Below are 14891 nucleotides of genomic sequence, written 5' to 3'. Positions count from 1 at the left end.
CTCCCCGTGACCATCTGCTGCCTGTCCTCCCTCTGGAGTCTACCTCTAACACCCTAACCGCTGTCCTGTGCCCCGTCCTTCCTGTGCTGGTGGCTGGGTGCCTGCCTGATGCCCACGTGCCCTCTGCTTTCAGTGGAGAACGAAAATCACTGCGACTTCGTGAAGCTCCGGGAGATGTTGATCCGGGTGAACATGGAGGACCTCCGCGAGCAGACCCACAGTCGGCACTACGAGCTCTACCGGCGCTGCAAGTTGGAGGAGATGGGCTTCCAGGACAGCGATGGTGACAGCCAGCCTTTCAGGTGAACAGCCTGTCTCCCCAGCCACAGCCAGACTTACCACGTCAGCATCTGTTCTGGGGGCTTGTGAGCTGGGGAGAGAGCTGTTGGGACCCCAGCATCCTCTACCCCCAACCCCCCATGCCCATGTGATTTCGCTTCTCTGGCTCTGCCCACTCTGTTCCGCCATAATCCCCGCCTTGGCCTCTTTTCTCTGGGTCTCCACAGCCTACAGGAGACATACGAGGCCAAGAGGAAAGAATTCCTGAGCGAGCTGCAGAGGAAGGAGGAGGAGATGAGGCAGATGTTCGTCAACAAAGTGAAGGAGACGGAGCTGGAGTTGAAGGAGAAGGAGAGAGAGGTGTGTGCGGGGCTTGAGGGCTGTGGTGAGGCCAGGCCAGGGAGGGCCCGGGCTCCTTCTGGGCCCACGTGAAGCCCAGCCTCCCCGCCTTCTGCTCCCAGCTCCACGAGAAGTTCGAACACCTCAAGCGGGTCCACCAGGAAGAGAAGCGCAAGGTGGAGGAGAAGCGCCGGGAACTGGAGGAGGAGACCAACGCCTTCAACCGCAGGAAGGCGGCGGTGGAGGCCCTGCAGTCTCAGGCCCTGCACGCCACCTCGCAGCAGCCTCTGAGGAAGGACAAGGACAAGAAGAAGTAGGTGGCGGGCTCCCTGCCCTGCGCTGGCTCGCTCTCTCTCGCTCTCGCTGGTTCACCATTTTGCTCTCTCCTTTCACTTGCTCTCCCACCTCATTCTTGCTCACCTTTCTTCTTTCACTAGTGATCTTCATATCTCAAGATATCAAGCATTCATGCCCACTCTTGTATTTGTGCATGAGTGGCCTCTCTCTCCCTCTTCTACCCCACACCCCATTTCTCTCTCTCTCTCTCTCTCTGTCTTTCTCTCTCTCTTTCTCCTGCAGCCCCCTCAAGAGCTGGGTGGAGAAGGCTGGGCCACACAGGCAGGGAGTGGCCCCCGAGAGGGTGTAGGGTCTCAGGGAAAGTCTTTCAGGCCAGGAGACAGTCAGGGCCTGGGAATGTTAGCATTTCTGGGCAGATTCCAAAAGCTCCTGTGGTTTCTGCTTGGACAGCCATGGTGCCTCCCCCTCAGTCCTGAAGCTGTGGACGTGGGCCCCATATTGGCAGGCAGGTGGTGACTGAGGACAGTGGAGACTTGAGCCCAGCCGGCACTGACCCCCTGGACACTATGATCTTGACCTGCTAAAGGAAGGACAGCAGCTCCCTGTAGGGGCCCTGTGAGTCCTACTGGAGAGGGGGCTGCCCCTCAAGTAGAGGCTGGAGTTGTTCCTCCGAGAGTCCTCAGAGGAGAGAGAATTATGGGGGATGGGGAGGAGGCTTTTCCCAGCCTCCAGGAGTGCAGTCAACTTTCGGCCAGGTGGGGGCCACTCTAAGTCCCTTCTCCTTGGTGTTTTTCATAGCCTGTTTCCACACGCACATCTGGAGTCCAGATGCCCTGGCTCCCGGGGAGTCTCCCTCTCCCGCCCCACTTCATTCAGTGTCCCACACAGCATCACACCGTGGGGATCTCGTCTGTCCTGCTTCTCCTTGCCCCTGGTCTGTGTCAGGTACCTTCCTTCTCTTGCCAGGTGTACCCATCTTGGTCCTCATTCTTGTTCTTCTTGGAATTCCATTTCCTCCTGGAGTGTTTGGGAATGTGTGTGTCCAGGCACTTCCTTCCTTGGTGGCAGTGGAGCCTTGTGGTTAGGGCCATGCAGCGCATGGCTAGCTGTGGCCCTGGGATGCTGCTTGTGGCCTTAGCCCTCCACCTGCCCCCCGATATTGTGCTCCCTAACACACACACACGCGTGACACATGTACACTGTCTTACTGTCTCCTGCCCCATCACATACATAGACTCAGACACATATCTACTAAACGCACAGTCCCCAAGGCACACAGCACAGAGGCACAGACACATCTAAGGAAAATAAACTTAACGAGCTCCTGGGGAAGACCAGGGGGACAAACCCAGGCGTTTAGGAACTGGATGCTAGTTCTCATTCCCGAGGCCTGTCTTCTGCTTTGGAATAGACCCTGTAGTTTCCCGCATCCTGCTGACTGGTGGCTCCACCCCAGCTGCTGGCACGGCTGGACAGATAAGCCCCTGCTCGTCCCCAGGGAGGACCCCAGCCCCACACTCCCCTCAGCCATGTAAATTTCCCTTCTGCTTTGCATTTGCTTCCAGCCCTGGTCCCATGTCCGGGTCTTGGTGAGCTCGGTGAGTGTGATGGGGGCTCTGTGAATTGGAACCTGTGTGGATTTCAAGCTAATGGCTCAGAAATCTGGTTTTTCCTGGGAGGGGGTATGCCACTCTATGAACCACCTGCTGGCTCCTGAATTGACTTTGCCATGCTCCCTGCCAGCTTATCCCAGGCCATCTCGTTAAAAAAAAAAGGCAGGCAGAGTCCCCTAGGAAATAAGCTATGGAGAAACCCCTCAAAAACAGAAGATCAAGGACCCGTGGCCGGGTCAGGGGATGAGGGCCAATGGGGTGGGGTGCAGGCTGGCTGCAAGGGCACCAGCACAGCTCAGGGTGGGGCTCATCACTGGTGTCAGGTCTCCCTGCTTTTTTCATGTGACCTGGGCCTGGAAAACAGGTCTTTTCTGTTTGCTGGACATTCCAGAAAGCTTCAGTCAGTTTGGCCTCTGGGAGAGAGCCCTCTCCTCCAATGCTGGCCTTGTGGAGGCCAGGAGTGGGGTAGGTGGGGTGGCTGGGAGCACCCCTTCCCCCTGCCCTGGTCAGGGGAATGGGATGAGTCAGGAGTGCATTTGGGGGAACATTTTTTTGGTGACCATTTAGTTGAATGGCTTTGATTGACTGTACTTATTCTTCAAATTTTAATTCATCTTTGCAAAATTACTTCCCTATCAAACCCTCAGCCTGGGATGCCATAAACTGAAGCGAATTCTCTGCTTTGCTTGTTACAAATGCCAAACTGACTGTCCTTTCCCAGTGTTCATCTTCCTGTCTTTTGCTTCTGTTTGATTTGGTCGTCTGTGTACCTTTTAATGTGTCTGTTTTTGTTCTGTTTGTTTTGTTTTTATTTTTCAGTTAACGCACGCACAGACTTACATGTCAAGAGTGGACTTTAGACTTTCATGTGTTAAGTTGCTTGAGTTACACCTTGTGACCCTTCTCCCATAACATGGTGTGAGGACGGACTGGGAGCTGGTACAGACTCCAGTGTTTACAGCCTTGCTTTGTCCCCCCACCCCACCCTGCCATCCCCCAGGCTGCCTGGGCCTGGTGGGCCGCCCTCTCTATGCGAACTCGTTAAAGCCATGAATGCTGGAATCCAAAACTGATGAGGTTTATTTTTTTCAGAGCCAGTGGCTGGTCTTCCATTTACAGTGTCACTATTCCTTGACGGAGCAGTTTTGTGCCACTCTAGCGAAGGCCCCAGCCGGCGATGCTCGGCCTAATTGTTCAGCGTCAAGATGGCAACTCATGCAGTGCCCTAGATGTGGCCACGTGGTGTGGTATACATGCTGCAAATTCGCCTGATTCCCCTTCATTTTAATTTTTCTAACCTAGAGCTTAATTTCAATAATAACTTTTAAAGCACTTCTAAATTTTTATTTTGGCACGAGCATAAAGACAAATAATACCCTCTCCCATTATTTTCATAAGTAACAGATTCCCTGATTTTTAAAAACTAAAAATATCTCTAAACCTTTCTTATGTATAAAGTATCCCTATAAACTATAGGGAGAGGTGGGTAATAAACATCCTGTAATGACAGTGTTTGGAATTTCTTTATGGATGAAAGTGGATCATGAACAAGACCACATCCAGTGTTTTTACTGTGAATGTAAATGGAACAGCCGCCCAAAGCCATTGTCTCTGTGCCCCAGAGGTGCTACCTGTAAACAGGGACCAACCCCATGTGTGTGTGTTAAGTGTTTGACTCTAAGACCCCCAAACCAATCCTGCATATTCCAAATGCAAAGAGTGTTCAGTGGGAACAGATTTTTCTCCAGGTCATTGTTTCCTTTTTCTTGGCTGAGTCACAGGGAAAGAGATGAAAGTGTCTGATGTATGTGAACAATTTAAGAAAAAAATACCAGCTTTTCCCCTTTACCGGCATTCTTAAAAAGAACATTCTAAGAAAGTACAAGCATTCTTCTATGTTCCTGTTGGTTTGCAAGCCATTGAGAATATCAGGGTTGAAAATATGGGCTGATAATATGGTACACAAGAAATGAATAGATGAGAGGAAGGATTTCATTTAATGTTGATGAAGCACTGTGCTGGGCATTGGCTACCCAGAGTAACGCGCAGCTCTGTCCTCAAGGAGCTTACAGTCTAGTGCACTCCCTAGTTGGAAGACTTAGGAAGCTGCGCTAATATATTGTTGGATTGGCATTTTGTTTTTTACGTCCTTCATCTTCCCTCCCATCATTGTTTCCCTCTTTCTGCCTTGGCCTGCTTTACTGATTTCCAGGACCAGGTCCTGGCTCTTTCTTGCCCTTCTGAAACCATGTTCAATTCAGAGAGGGGTGGAGGGTGAGCTGTGTGTATCCACTGAGGCGTGACCAGGAAAAGGTGGTCTTTTTCTCCTCGCCAGGAGCAGAGCAGGTTTTATTGATGCTCAAAGTGAAAATTCTCCAAAGTTATGCCATGACCAGGGGTGGATACAGGTTTTTGAGGGGCTTGAAGCTTGAACTACTTGAGAAACCTTCTTTAAAAAAAAAAAAAAAGAAAGATATGAGTATAAAATTAGGTACAGGGCCTTGGAAAGGGCACTGAGAATTAAGCTTCATTAGCTTCAGAGTAAATCCACCTCTGGCTATAACTGATGCTTCAGTGTGGGTGTCCAAAAAGGTAAATCAGCATATCTAAGGCAGATGTGGACTGCCTTAACTTTAGGGTAATTATATGTCTGAAAGTGTATTTAGTTGGGTGGAAGTATGACCTTTAAGATAGCCTCTGTCAGCTAATGTATTTCTGAAGACGAGGCTCAATGACCCAGCAGGTTCACTGGTTATATAAGAAATGAGGACTCCTGATTCATGGGCTAATCTGGGGACTCTTGGAGTGGGCAGATTCTGCCACCCATCCACTGCCGCCTGTGGGCTGCACCCAGGGCATACTTGGGAGGCCAGAATTATGGCTGGTTATCTGCCTGCGGGCCCAAGCCTTCCCAGAATCTCGGGGAGACCTGTCATTGTTACATTTTCTGGGGTCTGAGCTGCCTCCACAGGACCCATTGACTTTAGTGAGCCTTACTGCACTTTTCTCCCATGCTGTTTATGTTTGGAATTTTGTCATTTTTAGCTGAGACCAAATTAATCCTTGGTGCCCAAGGTGGGCTTAGAACTTGCCATTATTTAACAAGCTCCCCATCACAGAATATGCCCCCTGTCTGCAGGATCTGATTACCCCTCCTTTTCTGTCTCAGTATCATCCGTTGGCATTATTACGACGGTCAGTGGGATCATGCTGGCATTTACTATCATGTCTTTCATGAACCAAGTTGGTTTTGGGTAGAATCACCGTATAATTTATTGCCCAAACTGAGACTTTTGAGAGTGAAAGGAAATGCTGTTAATAATTATGCCAAGTCAACAAGCATAAGCCATGACTGTCTCAGGCAAACTGGGATGTATGGTCACCCAAGTTACGGGTAACCTGAGTCTAGGTGGTCTGCACTTGTGCAGACTAACTCCATGTATGTTTGTGTGTATGTCTTTGTGTGGGTTCCCTGTTAAGTGGGGCTCGTATTACTGGATAAGAGGCCCGAGGGAAGTGTGGCTTGCTAGTCTGTTAACATGCTTTTCTAAAACTGCTTCACTTGTTAATTCATTTACTCCTTCATTCATTGACAATTTTTGTTCCTTTCCATTCACTTTGTACTCATTTTTTTTCATTAAATTTTGCATTTATTTTGAGTTTTTGTGGTGTCTTTTTTGGGCAGTGGCTTTTCTGATTTAATGTTTCCTAGCCTATTAATCTGCTACACCTGTGATAAAATACAGCTTGTCTTTTCCATGAACTTTGTGGGGTTGATCAGCTTCTATAGGAGTTGTGTTTTAATAGTGAATCCTGCCATGGGCATCTGTGAAAGGCTCTTGAATGGGTGTGGGATGGAGGAAACATAGTTAGGAAAGAGAAGATGCAGCCTGTGGTTAATGAATCTTTATCAGGTGACTCTATCCAGCAGGACATGAGAGAAGGAAGACCCTGCCCTTGAAAAGTTTACCTCCTTGTTGAGGAGACTTGACATATGACAACTAACATTTGAGTTCTTATTGTGTGCTAGTCATTGGTCTAAAGTGCATTACATGTATTAATTCCTCTAATCTTCACAATAATCCTATGGTTAGGTACCATTTCCCCCATTTTATAGGCAAGGCACAGAGAGGTTAAGTAATTACCCAAGGTCACACAGCTCGTAACTGGAGGAATTGAGGTTTCAATATTGGTATCCTGGACCCTTAATTCCTGCGCAGCTTGACAGTGTAGGTTGGTGGACCTGAGATGGTTTTGTAGAGATGGGATGCCCTGGTAAGTAGGCAAATATTTGGTTGAGGAAGGGCAGACTGGTGGTTGAAGGAAGTGATGGCAATCTCCTGGGCCCATTGTTGAGGTGCTTTCTCTGTTGGACACTAGGCTAATTTCTGGGAAGACCAAAATGAGGAGATGGGGGACTAAGGTGGGGAAGCTGACAGCCCAGCAGGGAGACTGGCATGCAGGCATCCCTAGTGAAGGTACAGCACTACTCTCCCCACAGGGAGGCAGGTGGCAGGGAGGCAAAGTCTTCATCAATCTTTGAAGGACAGGGACTCTCTAGGAAGCCATGGGTAATAGGGCCACACTGATGGAAGGACCTTGGCTCACCCAACTGGGGGAGGTAATATTTGGACGAATTTAGGACAGGTCTATGATGCTCATCCACCGTGCTCCTCTCTTAGCCCATCTGCCTCTGAGCTCCCTCCCATCTCTGTTTTGTGCAGCCACAGTCCTTTACCAATCCCTGCCCTCTGCAGATGGGGACAAATGGAAGATGGATGTGTCTTTATTTCTCCCACCACAGTGATCCCCAATCTCTAATCTGAGGTGGGATATGAGTTCCTAACTGCAGGAAAAAAATGTTAAAGGAGAGTAGGATAGGACCTAGGATTCTAAGGCAAGCTTGAACAGCATAAAACTTTAAAAACAAAAAACAAAAAAATCTCACAAGTGGTATTTTGGCAATACAGAAGTTTGCTTCCCCAAAGAAGGGGAATATTATTTACAGAAAGATGAAGCAGCAAGGCTGTCCCTTACCCCCATACTGTGGCTCACAGGTCTACCTTCTCCTTTTTCCAAGAGACTGAGAGTTGGTTTAGCTCTGGGGATGCAGCTTACTTGGTTAAGGGGGTCCAGATACCTCTCAGCAGTTTCCTGAAGTCAGAGACAGCGTGAGCTGGTGTGGGCTCTCAGGATGAGCCCCTGCCCCACCAGTGACAGTGCCCACTCCACATGGAAGGAAGGAGGCAGAGGGAGCTGTGGCCATGAGCAGCAGGCTGCCCCTCAGCATGCCCCTCTGTGCTGGACTAGAGGACAGTTACTGATGGGGCTCGAGAGATGTATTTCAAGTGTATTTGACTCTATCAACTCTAAATGCAAGGTATGTAATACATATAAAATAAGACTCAGACAGGGTTGAAAGGAATTAAAGTGTATTTTAACAAAAGCTCCAACAAGCAAATTTGTTTCAACAAAAGGTAGAGATTTGTGCTGACTGCAGTACAGACACTATTATAGTATATCTGGTCCTCGGCTATTTTGCAGCTGGTAGCAGATCACACTCCGCATGGCTTAGCACGTTTACACAAAACTGTTCACAGTGGAAGGACTTCACAAATTACCTCTAAATGTGTGGCTCAGTCATTCATAGCCCCAACACTACTTACACAGCCCCAGTGGGCATCGCTGCCAGCTGGACTCCACTGCCTAGAGAACGGCTCTATAGTGTCACCTCCCTCAGCCACGCTAGTGATCTCTCCCTCCTCCTGGCAGTGGTGGAGGCAGCCTCAGCCTCAGCACCTGCTCACCTCACCCAAAAGCTCTGGGAGCTGTCTCTCCCCATCACAAGGGTCACCTTGAAGTGTTCTGCTTTAACACAAGAATCCCTCTAGTTAAGCTAATAAACTACTTAGCTTAAGAGTAACAAAGGAGAAATATGCCTAAAGCTTGATCAAGTTGCTATACATTAAATAAAGCATACTTTATAAATTGAGTCCTTATGAAGAAAAGACTTAAATCCTGCCCAAGTCAAGGTAAATCTATCTGGAGAGACTATCCCATTTCTGCAGGGGTGGGCAGAGTACTTGGGACTTGAAACCTGCACATGTTCTTGGTACAAGCCTGGGAAGCTGGAAGGACCTGGCCAGCTCTGGCAGGTGGAGCAGCAAGAACTTGTCTGTCAGCACCAGCCCAGCCCTTCGGCCCTGAGCAAGGCCTGCCTCTGGCCTCATGGTCCAGCTGCCTTAGGGGCTGATACAGCCCTTGCTGGAGAAGGAAGAAAAAGCAAGCTGCAGTATGAGCATTTACTCCTTCTCCCTGGTCTCGGGCCCAGGGTTCAGAGGGAGGCAGGGGTTCAGTTTGTCAGATTGCCCTTCCCTTTAGGGACCCTGACCTGTCTTTTATGCCCCCTTATTTTTTTCTGAAGACAGGAATGTTTTCTCAGTTGCTCTTTCAGGGCCTTCTTCCTTTCTTGTTATAGGATCCATAAAGCCTACAATATAGAGGAGTCCAAGCAAGGAGGGATTGCCATTATGCTCTAAAGGGCACCGGGGTAGGGGCACAGAGGCTGGCAGGTGAACCAGATAGTTGTCTGTGCGGGAGGATGACTAAAAACTTGTCAGCTGCTGCTTTACAAGTTCTTTGCAGTGGTTCCACTGCCTAATACCGACCTGTAATTAAAACAGAGTGGTCATCTTTGAGGCAGAATCATTTTACATTCTAAAGAATGAGCAATTCAGTGCCGAAATATTAGCACGGAGCAATTTCAGGAAGGTCCAACTACCCTACTTAAGAACATTAACCCCACCATCTCAGGAACACCCGTCTTCAACCTCAGCAAAAACTGTCATTATTCTAACTGCATTCCATCTTACCCTGTCCATCCTGAGTGATTCTGACCTCCCAGTGCCTACTCAGGGTATCCTGGTGCCTGGTACCATATAGAGGGTGAGGGGTCTGAAATTTACACTCCCCAATACTAAGCTCAGGTTTGCTTCCTCCTGAGCTAGACATGTCCCCACATCCTCTTGACTACAAGGGCTGCTACTGAGATAAAGCTTCACTGTCTGTCAGAGAAACCCACTCTGGTGAAGGGAATGTGTATCTAATACTCAAGTCCAGAGGATATGCCATGTGTGGAAAGCCTAGCCCTTAGGAAGACTCTTCAGAGTCATCATGGCCAGAGCATCTTCTGGAGCCCACATGGGCCAAGAAGGGCCACAGGTACCCTTTTGGGGGCAGAGTGCATTAGCTGAAGGGGCAAAACTGAGAGCCTGGTCTGGGGCAAAGTTGATGTCTACCTGTGCTTTCTTTAGCAGATCAGATATAGGAGTACAGCAGTCGGGCATGAGCCTCTCCAACTCTAAGGTGATGATGACCAAGGCCAGTGTGGAGCCCTTGAACTGCAGCAGCTGGTGGCCCGCCATACAGTGCTGCAGCTGCCTGGTCAGGGACGCGACGTGGAGGGAAGGATTCCTCTGAGGCAGCAGCTCCTTCACGTGGGGCCAGCCCAGGACCACCAGGGCGTGGAACTGGAGACCGTGGTTTTTAATGTTAGAACAGAAAACCCCATACTTTTCATATATCAATGACCAAAAGTGCAAACAATTTAAATTTTCATCAGGGAATATCAAATGTTGCCCAACCCTTTTCATTCCCATTCATGGCCCCCCAAGGGGCTTGAGGCTTAAAACCCACTCTGTGGCCAAGCTCAGCTTCAACCCTGGAGAGAAAAAGACAGTCTGCTTTGTGACATGCTCATTAAGAGCCTAAAGTACCCAGATGACAGTGTTTCAATTCTGAAAAACAGAAGCATATGATTCAAGATTAAAGTAGCAGAAAAGTTACTTGTATCTGCTTGACATGAGAGGAGACTCTGCAGCTTGGCAACAGTGGCCAGTTTTCATACTGATACAGCCCTTAGTGATTTAATCTTCATGCTTCATAACAGACCAAAACCCCATGACATTTCCACATTGCATAATTTTGCCTTACTAACAGAATCATATTCTTAAAGGATGACCATCATTCTCTAACTAAAACAAATACAAACAAATACGACATTTTTAAGTGCCAGATCAATATGGTCTAAAGCCTCAATAAGGATAGTGTGTAGGTGAATAAAGACAGCTAAGTGAATGTGTGTAAAGTGTAGCAAAAGCAGACAGATTTTTATGTACAGTATTCATAGAATGGAAAGTTAAATATTTTTGCAGTGTGTATTTAAAAGAGAAACTCACCATAATAGTGCCGTCTAAATATCTTTGTAAAGTTAATTTAATGTCCTTTAGAAGTGGGAGTCTGGTGGAACTGTGTTGGATTTAAGACAACATTTCACTCTTCCGTATGTTGTGAGCCTTGTGGGTCACCTCACTGTGCTGCATGTGCAAGGACGTGTGCTTTGCCATCCTACGTTGTGAACAGCTGTTCTAAAGGCACAATGAGTCCAGGGTAGACTCGTACTTACTATGGTCAAGAAGTCCAGCGGTGTCCCACTGTAGAGGTCCCAGTGAAGTTTGTCCAAAATAGCCAGCTCCATCCTCAGCAGCTCATTCGGGGAATAGCCAGAGCCGTAGTGCTTTATGAAGTCTTTTATGCGTGGAATTAACTGTAAAAAGAAAATAAAGAGGCCAAAGCCCTACACCATGTCATGGTAGCTTTTGTTTTCTTATCCCTGGGGGCTGGGCATCCATGACCCTAGTAGAGTTGTCTTCCAGTGACCCACCACAGAAAATGCTTCTGAAAGAAAAACCAAACCAGATCTTGGCTATCTGTCAAGTCCCCAGGTATTGTGACAATATGTAGTGAATGTCACATGGTCACCTGCTGCCAACAGGTCTTGATCCCCAACTGCACTCCAGCTCATACCTGAAGGTGCTTTGGAGGCTGGGGCTGTGCCATCTCCCCCATTCAGCTGTAAGAACGCACTCAAAGCTTTCCAGCTGTGGGCTCTACCCATTCCCTGTTCCCAATCCCTACCATGATTCCTTGTCATAGAGAGGAGTATGCCTTTGAGCTTCCTGGTCTGCATCAGACAGATTCATTGATAAAACCTCCCATGGTTTTGGCAACACCATAGCTGCAAACACATTCCTTTAAGCCCTTATTGAAGGCAGTTCAGTTCTGGAAAAATTATGACTTTTCCCCAGAGAAACTAATAAGGCTTGTCTATGAGTAAACATGCAAGTACCAAGTGCACTGAAGACTTGGTCCTACTTTTTTAGATAAACAAAGTATTACTATATAAGTACGTAACTGTATAGTAGTATTACTACTATAACCTCTAGAAATATTTCTTTTAAGGGTTATTTACTTGATTTTTAGTTGGACAAAAGCATCTTTGGGGGCACAAATTATATTCTCATAAACAGAGTTAAAATAAATTTTATTGAAGGTTTGGAACTGGACACACAAGTGACTTTTTCTGCCCCCATGGACCCTGAGATCAGCCAAGGGAGACCCTGTAGAAATGGCAGTGGTTCCACTATTCCCAAAGGGGGAGAGGTTGAAGGGAGGGAGGAAGGAAGGGAGGTCCGGGAAGGATATTGGGAGAGGATCTTCTGAACAGAAGCCACAGTGAAACTGAGAAGTTCAAGCAAGCCTGAAGCACTTATGGGGGGCTTCTCTTCCACCCACTGCACATGGCCCTCCTGCCCCTCTTGGAGAAGGGTCCCAGAGTCCCTGAACACCAGTTTCTTTGACACAGCCAAGTCCTTAAGTCTCAAGCAGCTTTCTTAGATGTAGTTTCTGGGGGTGGTCATTAGGCCATATGGTTTGGGAGGCCTTTTTCTTCTGCTTAATGGGAGGTGGCATGTGGCATCAACCAATGAGGCAAGATATATCTGCTAGGAAGTCAGACCTCTGGGTTTGCTGGGCCAGGACAATTCTGCTGTTCTAAGTACCCATTTGTGGGGTCCCAAAGTCTGACAAGCCTAAGGAAGGGACAGCAGAAATCCTGGAAGGTATGACTTTTCCAAAATGCCCATTCCCAAGGCCACAGACCTTTCAGGAAACTTGAGTGTTTCCAGTGTTACACACCCCTATACCTCAAAAGCAGCCCTGAATGAGCTTCCAGGGATGCATACCTCCTCTTCTTCATTAACTTTTGCAGCAAGTCTCAAGGAAGTAATTGTAACACAATGGAGTAAACACTTTTTTATCTGCAGTATGGAAGAAACACATATGAGCAGAATATGAATGCCAGAAACTAACTGTAAAGCGTCTGTGGGTTTTTTTTTTTTTTAAGAAATTAAGTTTTGCCTTTTTAACTTTTTTTAAAAGACTGATTGTATTTATCCACAAGGAAGTTACCCCCAATTTTAGATGTGACCCGTAAAAACCTCCTGGTTTCAGAACCACAGATGACTAGTCAATAGTCCTTTGTTACAGGACTGACTGGAGGTGGGAAATATGGTACCATCTCAGGGAACACACAGTCCCATCCTGACCTCAGGCTGCATTGTACTGGTCCAGACAAGCACACCCCACCTCATCACAAAGGGAGTCCTTTCCCAGCTAGGTCCTCTCATGCTCCCCAAGTCGACCCCTGACGGCCACACAACACAGAGCCAGACAGGCACGATGGTAAGATGTTCCAATTCCAGTTCTACCACTTAGAGCCACTTACTGAATTGATGAGGCTCAGTTTGAGCACCTGGGATGGCTCACCTCTTAGGCAGCAATGGGAAATAGAGGTCAGTTTGCGCCCCCAACATCTGTCACCATCCCTCATAGACTTCCCTACCTTTACTGAAACTATGAGGCGTCTGAAGATAGTGAGAGCCAGGTTAAAAGTGGTCTGGGAGAAGTCAAAGATGTTCTCAACTCTCAGGAGCCCCAACACGACTTCCTGGAAAGCTTCGCAAATCTCCACCTGCTGGAAGGAGGAGGTGGGGCAGAGGAGGGAAGGTCGCTGGTGGCCAGTCTCGGTCCATCAGTGGCTGGACGGTCTGCTTAAGGTGACCAGAGGGGCTGTAAGAAGCCTCTTCACCTTAAATCGCTGTCGGATAAAGGGCCTCTCTTACTCAGCGCCTCCCCCATTCAGACCCTCTCCTTCCTGTGCCCGTTTTTCGGTCTTCAGCAGAGTTCCCCAACTCAAACAAGCCCTCCTCCAAAACACCTACTAGAGAAGCACCGTCTCAGTGAGAAGCTGGCGAATCTCGACTCTTGCCTCGTGCGGGGGACGCACCTGGGGAAGGTGCGTGCTCCAGGGTGCGGCTCACCTGATCGCGGGTGCAGGTGGAACCCGGCCGCGTCCCGTGCGCGCGTGAGGAAGAGGATGAACGTGCTCTCGGGAGGGGCCCCCGCGGGAACCGGTACCTGGAGTCGGCCCCCCAGCCACAGGCGCGCCTCGCGGCCCTGGGCCTGGGTCAGGTGGGCATCCAGCTGCAGCTCGTCCAGGACGCCTCCCCACTCGCTCGGCACCAGCCCGGGCCGGCTGGGAACTGGGGGCGGCGGGGGCGGTGGCCCCAGAGCGGCGCCGGGGGCGGGGCGCGCAGCTGGCCGAGGCCGCATTGCCCCCCGCATGGGTCTGGTCCACGACGGCTCCGGGAGACTGACCGCTCCGCGCAGGCAAGCCTCCGGGAAACTTCTCCGGATCGCCGCGGGGAGAGAGACGTTCCACGGAGGCGGCGGGAGAAGACAGCGAAGGACTGTTTCGCCCAGACTTTCGTCCGGACTCTCACCTGGACGCCGGATGGATCTTATCTCCGAGGCGGACGTCTCCGGCGCGGGCCGCCCGCCGGAAGCCATGGCAACGCCAGATCCCGGGTCTGGGTCCCGGTTTAGCCCGGCTTTTTCTAACCCAGCGCCCGGGACTTGCAGCTGGGGCTGCCACGGGACCGGGCGGGGCGGGGCGGGCTCTTACTCCACCCCCACGTCCCTCCACTGGGCGCCTCTTTCCCCACCCAAAGCCGGCGCCCCAGGCGCAGAGTCCCGAGCGGAGTCCCTAGCCCGGGATGAAGCAGCTGGTGACCACGCCACCCTGGAGAAGGGAATTTATTGAAGCCCTGCAATGCGTTAGGCGCTGGGACATAACAGTGAATAGAATAGACGTGGAACTTATATTCTAGTCAGGAAACAGACAATAAACACGAGTAGAATATATGGAAATCCCAGCAAATCCACTCCTAAGTAAATGTCCAACAGAAATGCATGTGTGTGCACCAAAAGGCATGATGTTCACAGCAGCACTATTTGTAATAGCCCCAAACTGGATACAACCCAAATGTCCATCAACAGTTGAATGGGATAAACAAATTGTGCTATATTCACACAATGGGATACTACACCACATTGAAAAAGAATGAACTGCTATACCCGATAAGGAAGAATCTCACAAACAATATTGAGTGTAGGAAGACAGAT

At 49.2% G+C, this 14891-nt stretch overlaps 2 protein-coding genes across 7 annotated transcripts in view; one reads left to right on the top strand and one right to left on the bottom strand.

Annotated features, from left to right (window-relative positions):
* The window catches only part of SEPTIN8 (septin 8), a 26469-nt gene extending 15298 nt beyond the window's left edge, over positions 1 to 11171 (top strand). For 2 of the 6 annotated variants that reach the window (XM_057540035.1, XM_057540031.1), the window contains exons 8-11: positions 134 to 302; positions 507 to 639; positions 741 to 931; positions 9842 to 11171. In XM_057540035.1, the coding sequence (XP_057396018.1) occupies positions 134 to 302; positions 507 to 639; positions 741 to 931; positions 9842 to 10007 (659 nt within the window). In that variant the 3' untranslated portion in view covers positions 10008 to 11171. Of the gene's footprint in view, positions 1 to 133; positions 303 to 506; positions 640 to 740; positions 932 to 3347; positions 6188 to 9841 lie in introns of those variants that run through there. The other 4 variants (XM_057540033.1, XM_057540032.1, XM_057540030.1 and 1 more) reach the window with 3 other exon arrangements.
* Positions 10891 to 14891, bottom strand: CCNI2 (cyclin I family member 2). The gene is made up of 4 exons (XM_057540036.1): positions 13845 to 14891; positions 13270 to 13398; positions 12611 to 12685; positions 10891 to 11133 (listed from the first exon to the last, which is right to left on the bottom strand). Exons 1-4 carry the CDS (start codon positions 14274 to 14276, stop codon positions 10891 to 10893), a joined length of 879 nt encoding a protein of 292 aa, XP_057396019.1. The 5' UTR covers positions 14277 to 14891.

This window comes from Balaenoptera acutorostrata, chromosome 2 (genome assembly GCF_949987535.1).
Source record: "Balaenoptera acutorostrata chromosome 2, mBalAcu1.1, whole genome shotgun sequence".
In the NCBI taxonomy this organism is placed as follows: domain Eukaryota; kingdom Metazoa; phylum Chordata; class Mammalia; order Artiodactyla; family Balaenopteridae; genus Balaenoptera; species Balaenoptera acutorostrata.
This window is presented reverse-complemented; position numbering and strand designations above follow the sequence as displayed.